A 12,423-nucleotide genomic window follows, 5' to 3' on the forward strand; every position below is an offset into this window, starting at 1 on the left:
GTTGTTGTTTTGTGTTTTAGAATGAGTGAAACAAGCACCTAGCACCATGTATGTTAAAATAAAAAAGCTGTAGCCAAAACATTTCCCCATTGTTGGGTAATTGAATCTGACTGGAAGACAGATACATTTTTAAGTATTGTTATATTTGAAGTATTGAACATCAAAGATGTCCGCCTTTCAGTCAGCAGACATTCCTGAAGCCTGTGCCATCATTCATCAGTGACATCATCAATACAAGACAAAACACTAATCTTTCATGGTCGGCAAATTCTCACATCTACAGGGGGTTCATTTGAGAGCTACCTTGAACTTTGACCTTATTAAATGACCTCAGTAATGGTGTTGAATATACCGATTTGACAATGCATGCGCAGGATGCCAAAGTGACATTTTGAGGGGTAACAAGGGAAATGTATCATCTTGTAAGCATCTAAGTGTCTAATTTTAGTGTTCAGTGAGTCCCTGTGTCCCTCCTCTGTGTTTTGCTTTGGACTTTTATTCCATCTGCAGGCATTCATCTTCAAATTATACCCTTGCAGAAACACTTTGTGTTCTACTATTTCTGACAGCCTTCCACCCAATCAATGTTTGCACCCTCCAATTTTCCTTTTAGAGGGATTATTTGCTCTCAACATTGCTCAGCGACAAAAATACCCCCTGGCTCCTTACGATTCCTTTTGTATTTTAGTTTTTTTTTTCCGGTCCATTCCCAATCTCTTCATCAATCTGGATCTCCCATGTTCGGCTGCAGCTGTGTCATACTTCTTCGTCTGTATCTCCCTCTTTCTCACTCATGATCACATTGTAGAGGCCAGAAACTGAACAAAATTATTTGAGACTGTTTAACTACACTGTCACTGACACATGCAACGTAAGGTTTTGTTTAATAATCATACAGTCTTAGCAGCTTTTCCTTAGAAATTGGAAAGCATCGAATGAAGCATCAACAAATTGTGTTATGTCACATGGGATTAAGTCCATCTCATATATACAGTCTGTGGTGTCAACACAATGTCAGAAAGAGGAAAAGGTCAGAGAGCACAAATAAAAATAATTTTAAGAATTTATATGTATTGAAGAAGAAATGTTTTTGACACTAGGTGACACACGAGCAAATGACAAGTGGTTAGAAAGTCAGAGGGATGGATTTGTTTGTATCCGTCTTAAGAATCCATGAACATTTTTAGTGTCATACCACCATCTGGGATAGAGCTATTTTCATCATTAGAAAAGTATTTAAATACATTATGTTAGCCTCATCTGTGTCAGTGCTCATTTTTCAGAGTTTCCTTCAGCGTTCAAGGCTTCCTTTCTATCATGTGAGCTGTACAAAGGCTGGCTTACTGCCCTCTAATTTGCGCTGTGTGAACTGTGCAGCATAATGTAGACCCAGGAATCAACGATCAAATAAAATGCAGACTGTTCAAATGATAGATTTGATTACTTGTTGCAACCCCAATATCTACAGGCTGCCCGGCTGTGTGGTGCTTAGCACTGTCACCTCACAGTGTGAGGGTTCCTTCCTCCTACGACTAATGTGCATGTTAGCTTTAAGCAACATTACAGCATTTTTTTAAACTTAAAACCATGTGCTTCTGACTTGTTTTCAAGTACATTGACTGCTGTTATGCCCAATTTCGGACCTGAAACTGCTGTAAAGCCCCTGGAGCTGAGATACCACAATTCATGATGTTGCTAAAATGGTCCATGACTTATTAGTGAAAATGGCTTGACTGGATTCAGCTTTAGCTTCACCGTTGACTGACTGTTTTTTACATGTGTATTTTGAACGTGTTCTGACCTGGGTCATGCACATATTTTTAGGCTGAATTGTCAGTTGAGGCAATTGAAAAAACAAAACTCCATTTTGTACCTTTGATAAATCAGACTCTCTACTCCAAGAACTCGTATTCTTCTGCTTCTTTATGCACCAGTTCTTAACAGTAACGCAGACAATAAGCCGCTCATCCCGTGGGCCCTTTGTGAGTCATCTAAACTGCTGCTGTTCACCAGTTGCGCACAGTTATGCAGAGAAGCCTATTGAACGGCAACAGCTCACTCTGCAAAACAGCACGCTGGTGCCCGTGAACAACAACGACACACATGCAACCGGGAGAAAAGATGTCTTTGTAAGGCAGAACAAATGGAGCAACAGTGCTCAAAGGGCTGCTTCTGCCATGGTGTGAGGAGATAATGAAAGGAGTCTCAGAGAGAAAGACAGAGAGAAACAGTTTAATAGCTTGAGACATGTCTCCGGACTGTAATGAGTATTGTCTGTCTTTGTCTTCATCCTGCATTTATGACCATGAGGATCATGCTGTAACAAAACAGCTAAAGTGTAATTGATTTGCTTCCATTGTGTGTCTATGGTTTGAGGCCAGTTTACAAGTTGTAAGATGTGTTATATGTTGGGGACTCAGGTCACTAAAGAACCTCACCATTTTGTTTTATTTTGCTGCAAAACAGAATATCGCAGGCTCCATTAAAAAAAAAAAAAAAAGAATGACAGTTATTGTGTTAGTGGGGATGTTGCTGCAGGCTAAAGATGAGAATGTCTAATATAAACTGGAAAGTCCAGCCTTTCACTGAGAGCAATTTAGTCTCAGAATTGAACATGTCTGAACAAGTTTGAAGGCCATGAATATAAACAAATAATGAGTAAAATCCTTTTAGGTTTACACTGTTTTACGATGTGATGGAAAATGTATGAAATTTTAACTGATAAAACCCATATTTATTCAGAAACATAAACAATTGTCTTTTGACACAGAATATCTAAAAAAAAATCCCTTTAACACAACAACATGATATGATGGGATTGTGTATTAACATCAAGCAACTTCAGACTTTGTCATATTTACACATTTGTAGCTTCTAACAAAAAACAAAAACAATTATGAAGATTTTACTAAATAGTCAGCACAGGGTGTCATTCCTCAGGACTACATGACACAAAACAACAAACCAAAAGGCAACACAGGTTCGGTGCTATTTCATAATACCTAGTTTGAATAAAATATTGCCACGAATAAATAAAATTATAAAGTTATTACAAAATCATTGGACAAACCTGAGCCAGCATTTAATTAGAGCTTTTAGTGCTGCTGTCTAATTGTCATTGTGTTACACACTTAAACTAACACCAATCTGTACGAAAGATGTCTTACATATAAAGTTTGGTTGATTTTACATCACTATAACAAGGTGAGAAGTTGAACCACTGGACACTTTTCAGAGGGTGTTCAGTTACTCATCAAGTAGGTAATTAGAAACAAACACCAAAGTAAATTATTCAAATGATCATTCGGGGCTCATTCAGCCCATACAGTCATGGAAAACAAGTATGGCCCCTTTCAAATTTAGGGTTTTACATAACACAACATAATAAAAATCACTTGGTTCTTACAAGGTCTTACACATCTCACTTTGGTCTTGTCTGTCTAAAGGACATTGTTGTAGAAGTCTTGACATTCAGAAGAAAGTTTGCAAACCTAAGCTGGACAGCTTTTTAGAAAGAAGAGGCTGTCTGGCAACCCTTCCAAACAAGCCATACTTGTTCAGTCTTTTTGTATTTGTACAGTCATCAACTTTGATATTTAACATGCTAGTAGAAGCCTATGGTGTCTGAGATGTAACTCTTGAGTTTTTTGTACTTTTTCTGAGCATGTCAACGGTCTGACCTGGTGGTGAACTTGCTGGGACGTCAAATACTGGGAGGATTGGCAAATGTCTTGTTTTTCACTTGTAAATTGTATTTCTCTCTGTAGAATGATGGACTACAAACTATCTGGACTTTTAACCCTTCTCAGGTTGATGGGAAGCAACTATTGCTTTTCTAAGATCATTGCTTATGTCCTCCCTCTTTGAAATTGTGCTGACACACCTGAATGCTCCAGACCAGCAAACTTACAAAACTTTTGCTTTTATCGAGGTGCCCACACTAAATGGTAATTTAATCAAGTATATTCGATTAGCAGCACCTGGCTGGTACCTACTTTCTTAATTCCAATGGGTGTACTTTGTTTTTCGCACACAGCTTGTGCATTCATCTTAGTTTTTGTTGAATAAATAACTACTATAATAACTGTAATATGTCATATGTTGTTTGTCTGAGGTTTGTTTTGTTTGTCCAATTACGAACATGTTTACAGCTATTGTTTTAATGAAAATGTGCTTCAACTGACAGAATTAGCCTTATCTTAAACCCATCTTGTAGTTTCAAGTTAACATATTGCCTGCAAGCCTCAGTCAGCTTTGAATAGGTCAGTGACTGACTTCACTAATCTTGCAGCTGAATATGAGTAAAATCCCTCAGAAAGGTTACAAAATCTTACAAAAGTGTCCTGAGAGAAGCATATTTATGTTCATGGTTTAAAATGAGATAATACAGAATATGAACGTAGGAATCCACGCGATAAAATACAACATATTTAACTTATTGGGGCTTGTGCACTGATGCATGTTTGTCTGACACACAGTGGCAAGGGGAGACGCAAGAGTTCTGTCCTAATGCCAAAGTGGTGCTGGTCGGCTGCAAGTTGGACATGAGGACGGACCTCAGCGTCATGAGAGAGCTTTCCAAGCACAGACTCATTCCTGTCACCCACGAGCAGGTGAGGAGAACACCGAACAGCATCTATTCTATTTAACATTATATTTTCTTTGGACCATGTCTGACATTTGGTTTTAAATCTATTGTCCTTTGTCCTAATTTGCACTGATTTACTTGCAAACTTGCAAACAGACGACACATATTACTTTCCTCCCTTTTGCATGTAAACAAAACTTCTAAAAATGAATTTGGAGAATGACATTTTACTCGAATCATGACTTTCACAAATATGGAAACACTGGGAGTACAAAGGAGCTTGAATTGAACAAAGAAGGAGACAAACAGCAGTTGTGCGATAGCACGGCTGTTTTGTTCATGTCTTGGAGCAATGAACAGTTGCATGCATTAATTTTAATAACGCATTTCCATGTAAATGTGAATTCCAACTTCTTGGCAGCCCTTTGTCAACAAATGATTATTTACTCATATCTCTAATAAAGAGCAGAAATAATGACCTTTGCTGTCCAGTCAGTAATGACACTGAATTGGTGCATCAGGATTTCAGATTAATTTTAAGCCATCAGTTAATTGACTCTAAATTCAAAGCAGCCACTGATTACACCACAGCATTTAAATGCATTTCTAAAAACATAACTGCACACATGTAGGGCACTTAAAATGATGCACTCAAAGGCAGCAAAATTCAGTCTTCCCAGAATGACAAATAAACAATGATAAAAGCTCTGGGTGCATTTAATGCTGAATTATGTTTGACCATTGTCGTCGACATGAGAACGGTGAATGTGATTGACCAACATCATGCTGAGAGATGTATTGTCCAGTGTTAGACTGATGTTTTGTTCTAAACATATATTTGATTCTTGAGCACTGTCAAAACAGCAAATAGTGTGGAAATGTGAAAAACCACAGTGTGACTAACCCTATGTGCATCAATGAATTGAGTGCCCAGCTGGTGTCGACACTACTTTTTCTCAGTCTCGTTCACATTTAGCCAAACGGGCCTTGCCAGAACAAATTGGGCATACTTTTTACTTGTGCCTTGTAAAAAGTATGCACAAGTAAAATGTTCGTCATTAGTTAATATTAACGGACTCCATTTCTATTAAGCAGTCATTGCTGCCTAGACTGTACTGTATGAATTGCAAGCCCTCCATCTGCGCATGGGACACAAAAAACTGAAATAGTTACAGAATGCAAATCTAATTCTGTGAGCACATGAATTGCCTGTTTTGAGAAAAGTTTATACAGAGAGGTTTGAGGTTGATTAAAGGGATATTTAGTTTTTTTTTCTTAAAGGATAAGACCGGTTTTTTGACATTGGGCCCTTGATTTCACATTATACCATGATGTTCTACTCACCCCTGCTTGTTGTTGAACATTTGGAGCTGTTCCGAAGATATTCGCGAGGCGTCTGGCTGCTCTCTTGAGATATTCGGCCATGAAACGGTTTCCTATGGGCAAGCTTATACAGGCACAAACAATGCTGTTTATAATTTATTAATTACTCTACACTAGCACTGATAACGTGGAGGTGCGTCGCTTACTTAAAAAAATCCGGGTTACTAATTTTGAATTTTAGCCGAATTAATAAATAGGCAGCAGGTCTGTGGGCTGTCTGTGGTAGTAGCACGACAAGGACGTCAGTAACACCCACGCGAATATCTTCGGAACAGCTCCAAATGTTCAACAACAAGCAGGGGTGAGTAGAACATCATGTTATAATGTGAAATCAAGGGCCCAATGTCAAAAAACCGGTCTTATCCTTTAAGTGGGGTTGTGTGAAGTATATATCAGTAGCAGTCAGTGTCTTACCTTCAGTAGAGAGCAGTCAGAGTGCTCACTGTTTGGAGCATCAGGAGGTTTTCTGACAGGCAATTTAAGCTTAAAGCTTCAAAGGAGGTCAATAGAAAAGTGAATTTTTTGTCATCTAAAGAAACTCAAACTTTGAAAATTTCATAGTTTTTTTTATTTTTATTAAAGCTGTATTATGCATTTTTACACAAAATCAGTTTTGCATTAGAAAATACATGGGCTGAGTCAGCAAAACACGATCCATGTTATGACAGTGTTACAATGCAGACCGTTTTGTAACTGACTGCGGACTGTGTTGTTACATGGATGAATGTGAAGTGAGCGCAGCTCTCTCTTGCAGTATTGACCAATGTTCTTGTCAGTCAAGGTGTCACAGTAAATTATGCCTGCACCCCATGGGTGTGCACTTTGGTGGAAGCCACTGACGTTGCCATGATTTCTGCCATTGTCACAGGGATAAATACTGTTATATACACAACTAACGTGACTGTAAATTTATGACAATTAAAGAAGTGCAGATACAGACACGTTTCGAACAGATACACTCCCACAGCAGACAGCAGTCAACAAAAACTGACAAAAAGTGGAGAACTAAAACAAAAAGTTGTGGAAAAGAGAGCTAAGGAGTGACGTAGACTGACGTCTGGCAGCTGAATTTAAAGGATGTAATATACGACTTTTCTCAGCAGAAATCCAGAGTATCTGTAATGTGACTTGAGCTTTTGTTTTGGCCTCGATGCACAGACTTGCACATTCACTGAGTCCTCATCTTTGTCACAGACTGACACTGAGTTTGATTTTATCACACAGCTGCTGGTCTGTTTCCTTCGTTTAATATTTAATCATTTCCGGTGTATGACATGTTGTTGTTGCTGGTCGTCTTTGAAGTTGCTGTTTTTCCCCACTCACTGCTAAAATTACCTTTTGTGTGAGGTACCACTGATGTGACTCTATGTACTATATAAGGACAATGACTTGAAAAAAATTGGAATTGATTGTGATTGTTTGAGTTGTTTAAGATGCAGAAGAATTCCCTCCTCTCATGGCCCCTATATCAGTAGCTTTTGGCTTGGCTTGTTTGACAGGCTTTGATTATGCTTCTCCAAACTGAGACTGCTTAGACTGCAGGAAAGACACTGACTACTTAAAAAAAAGATAGAAAAAAAATCCTTTAAAAGCATAGGCAGGTACAGATAATACACATTGTGCTGCAGCACAGGAGCTTCTCAGTTTTAAACTTTCCATTTTGCTAATGGAATTCACCAAAATGACACTGTCCAACTTATATATGTGATGAATGGAATTGAGAGCAAGTTCAGACTGTTGCAGAAATGGTCTACATTTATAAAGCACTTTTTTAACCTTGTCAAAGGTTCTACAAAGCACTATATACAGTGTTGCACCCCAACCTCTCCCTTAGACCTTAATGGTGGGGATGTAACAGTTTATCACTCACCCATTTACACAAACATTTATACAGCACTTCTTATTACAGATGCTCTCTACAGTATGCAGCACTTTTCAACTACAATTACACACCAATAAATATGTCAGCGGCAAAATGAGTTTCATTGTCTTGCCCATGGATTTTTGGAAACATGGATACAGTGGTAAATTAACCACTTGCCCTCAACCACTCTACCATCTGAGCCACGGCCACCCTCAATGTCGAAAATGTGCTTCAGTTCATGCATTTGGAATCCATGAACTGACTTCAGGCTACTATTCGCTAGTGTTGCACACTGTTGAGGCACTGAGGAAAGGCATATAGGGAGAAAGCATTAATGTTTACTTCAAAAGGGTTTTCAGTGGAATTCTTTTCAATTGGATTATTTAACTTAGTATAACAAGTTACGTCATAATATGCTCATGAAGTGGCAATGAAAGAAAGCAGTTAGTAAATTTAAATCGCCTCCAATTCTTACTTGAAGTACCTTTTAAATAGATGATCCTTTTATCTCTACCCAGCTGAAGTGAACCTCAGGAGGAGTGCACTCACCAGAATTGAGCCACTCATAAACATTGTGGCATTGCTGTAATGGGCTTAAGTACTTCAGAATAAATACAAGAAAAGTTTAAGCTTTTACATTTATACAAAAATAACAGGCCTTTAATGTTTTTCAAACTCAGTCCTACTGCAACGTTTTGCAGTTTGTCTCTAACACTGATGGGTGAACACCTACCCTGTCACACAGTGTAGATTCTCTATTTCTAAAGACTTGCACAATCAAAAAAGACAGAATGAATGTAGCAAACTCAAGGTGACAGAGCTGGAGTACTTTTTATAAAAGCTAAAGAAGTACTGGCTAAATCACTGTAGTAATTCCCCATCTTATACCGGGATAAACACAGTCAGTAAAAGGTGAAGGAAAGGTAAGCACTGTGTACAACTTCAACAATCCACAATTAAGATCCTGCTAAACACTACTGGGAATAAATTGAGCTTTTATGCTTGAGTTTTACAGTTGCAAGGATGGGCCTTAAATATTTCATGGCTGTGTGGAAGATATGTTCTGTTTTCCCTACAAGCTATCAAGGTTGTATTACTGTAAGTGAGATTGTTTTTTTTCTGTGTGGCCAAGCACAGTGGTCCGATATCCACAAGCAAATTCTTACAGAAATGTATTTTTACAGCGTGTTGTTCAAAACATCCACCCTGTATGCTTGTTTTCACTCATCGTGGCTCATAAGAATCAAATCAAGAACTCGCCAAATACCAAATGTTATGTTGTTATGTTCTTACATGAGGTCTTTACACTGAATTTACAACATGAGTTAAATGGGCTTAAAGGGCATTTAAATATATATGACATAAATAAAGCATAATTTCCACTATATGACCTCTCACTCACTCTCTCATGCACACACACACACACACACACACACACACACACACACACACACACACACACACACACACAGAGAGACTATTAATTTTCATAAGTGCGAGTGCTAGCTCTTGGCAGCTTTTTAAATAAGGCTTTATTTACAACCAAACACCAACTAAAACATATTGATGGGCACATGTTTGAATTGAAACAAAACAATGATCTTATTGTAACGGATGAAATTACTGTACAAAATGACTGACTGTGAAATCATTTCAATCATCCTAGCTAACTTCCTGACTTCAAATCTCAGTTTGTTGGCACGTACACACATCAATAGGCAAAGAAAAAAATTGTAATGGCATGAATGAAGACCATAAATGAATGATGAGAAGGTTACACCAAACATAATATATGAAGTGTGTTGAAGTTGCAACACAAACTCACACTGAAACGTACAGAATTCCCTCGCATTTGTTTAGAGTTGAAAGAAAAGAATCTTTGCAAGATCATTTTATTGTAGCAGCAAATCTGGTCAAAAAATCCTGAATTAAAACTAGCTCCACTCTCTGTTGAAGTTATTCTTACGCTGTATAGCCCAGGTTGCACTGCTAAAATACTAGTACAAGTAGTTGCACATGATGAGAGAAGCTCTGATAAATCCACTAAGAATCACTAAGTTTTAACAGTTATTCTCCTTTACTAAACTGCAGCCCTCCACTGAATTTTCATTCTGCTTTGTGCCAGCTGCTGTACTCATCTGATTGTTTCTCTCCTTCCCTCAGTGCTCATATTTATTGTATACTGATATGGCAGAATTCTCAACAAAGCCTCTCTCATATTAATTGTTTTGTTGTCAGGGGGTGAACCAAGTCTGAAATTGTGATTGGAAAGTGGCTCGTTAAGACGATGTGACAACCCGCACTCACTGTCAAGGCATTTTAATACTGTTAGGTTGCTATTATAAAATTCTGACTTTATAACCGCAGCTTCATTTGACAAAATCCCCACCCAAATGATTTAAACACAACATCTGTGCAGTCATTTTAACTACACTTACTCGTACGATGATCCCCCAGAGAAGAAAGTTAGAAGTTAGAATGTCTTGAAAGTTTTTTTTACACAGTCCAATGCCTCCTAACGAACAGTAAGGACGACACAGCACATGTGGAAGCGCTCACACGTGCTGCTGCCTTTCACAGAGGAAGAGGTGCAGCAGGGGGAACCCTTGCTCTTGTCAGACAGTAGTTGGGAAGTTTGTCCTAAAAGTTGCAAGGTTTGTTGATAGTCGTAGTAATAAAAAAAAAAAGAAAAATGGATACATGATGTGAGAGCATAAGGAAAGTGTTAACTGCGTGAGTCTCCACACAGAAAGATCCCAATTCGGGATTTGAACCTTTGCTGTGAGGCGACGGTGCTAACCACCACACCACCGTACAGCCCACATTGGCATTCACACAGGCCAATCATGTGCAAACTGACTATGCACATGCTCGGTTGTAGCAGCTTGTCAAAGTCCAAAGCCCAAATCAAAGTCAAATAGTGCTCTCAGTGGGGCAAAAGATGGAAGGAGGGGGAACTTTACACATTAGTCTTAGTAATGTATCAAGACATGAACGTACGGATATCAACTTCTTGCTAAAAGCTCATTGTGCTGTCCCCAAATGGTTAAAAAAGTATTGAAGGTTCAAATGTTTCTCTTCATCTGTTTTTCTTAGGGCTCTAATTTGGCGAGGCAGATTGGTGCTGTGGCCTATGCAGAGTGCACCTCAAAGTACTCGGAGAACAGCGTCCGTGATGTATTCCACGTCACCACCCTGGCGTCTGTGTCCAACATTCAACGGCCTCAGCTCAAACGTGCTGGCTCACGTCGTGGCCTCAAGCGGATCTCGCAGCAACCTCCCCGGACTGAGATTCATGAGCACCCGCCTGCCATTAGAAAGGACCGAGCTAAAAGCTGTGTGCTCATGTAGTACCAGAGCTTATCAGCGATCTGACATGTGTGTGTTGATGGACATGAACCTTACTGCACATGAGCCTTATTTATTGGTGAATTCTTGTCAGATCATTGCACTGCATAATGGACAATGTGGCGAAAACAAGAATGAATACTGTCCCGTGGAGCTCTTTGAGGGATTGTTTGTCCGTTTTTAGCAAAGCTTTGCTTGTTGTTTTTCTTTGTGGCCGTGTTCTGATCAGGGGAGGCCACTGTGGTGGCTAAAGCTGTTTTTCTTTAAAGCTTTTACTTGAATAAGAGGACAAAAACAGGCCGGTTTGCAAATGAAAACACAGGACAGAAACTAGCAACTTTGGTGTTCAAAGGAAAAAAAAGTAATTGGAAAGATCCTTTTGCAGGAAGCAGCAGTGAGAGTGCTGCTTTTCACCTCTATCGTATTGTTTCCTGTTTGAAATGCTATTCTGTCTTCAAGTATTTAAATAAAGAAAGAAATGAAGCACAACACGATGCACGAAAGGTGTTCTAAGAAATCTATAAATATCAGGGCGTGAACCCTAACCCTTAAAAGAAAATCTGGTCTGACAAAAGAAAACAAATTTTCCTAAACCACAAGTGCATTTAATAGGGAAAACTAAATAATCACACACCATATATAATACTGATGCGTTGTGTTATTAATATTGTTCTAATAATCCACACTGGGAAGGAAGGTGTCAGAAAGCGTGAAGGACATGAATATTATGTTGTTAATGTGATAATGAAATAAAAAAAAGATTGGTCTGCCATGCGTTGGAACATCTTTAATGTCTTTGACAATATTCATGCAAATTTCAAGCAAACGGAATGCATTTAATGAGCTGTTGTACAACTATTAGAAATATTGAAGTTGAATTACCTATTTGTTGGGAATCATGTAAATGATGAAATTTGGTCTTTAGAAGCCATAACTAATTGATCAAATAAGAACTTTAACTTCTTGTGGCATTTAGTCAAAGAAATAAATGACATTGAAAGCGGGCAGCTTTCAGGTGACAAAACTTATCTCAACCCACGAATGATGAAATAATCAAAAGCCATTTTGAATTTTGTAATTCTCTAATCTATTTTGTAACATGCTTACTTGATTATGTATTTGAACTCATCACCTAAACCATTTGCCGTTTGAGTGCACAGCAGAAAAATGAGGAATTGCGAGTGGGAGGGCAAGTATAAAAGGGCAAGGTCTGTTGTGAAAGACAAGTCTCAACCTAGCA

General features: G+C 38.5%; 1 protein-coding gene across 1 annotated transcript in view; it reads left to right on the forward strand.

Moving 5' to 3' along the window:
- The window catches only part of LOC142374382 (rho-related GTP-binding protein RhoN-like), a 38,814-nt gene extending 26,866 nt beyond the window's left edge, over nt 1-11,948 (forward strand). Inside the window, exons 4-5 of the mRNA XM_075458037.1 lie at nt 4,479-4,613; nt 10,932-11,948. Of these exons, the coding sequence (XP_075314152.1) occupies nt 4,479-4,613; nt 10,932-11,186 (390 nt within the window). The 3' untranslated portion in view covers nt 11,187-11,948. The remainder of the gene's footprint in view (nt 1-4,478; nt 4,614-10,931) is intronic.
- The last annotated feature ends 475 nt before the right edge of the window (nt 11,949-12,423 follow it).

This window comes from Odontesthes bonariensis, chromosome 23 (genome assembly GCF_027942865.1).
Source record: "Odontesthes bonariensis isolate fOdoBon6 chromosome 23, fOdoBon6.hap1, whole genome shotgun sequence".
Classification (NCBI taxonomy): domain Eukaryota; kingdom Metazoa; phylum Chordata; class Actinopteri; order Atheriniformes; family Atherinopsidae; genus Odontesthes; species Odontesthes bonariensis.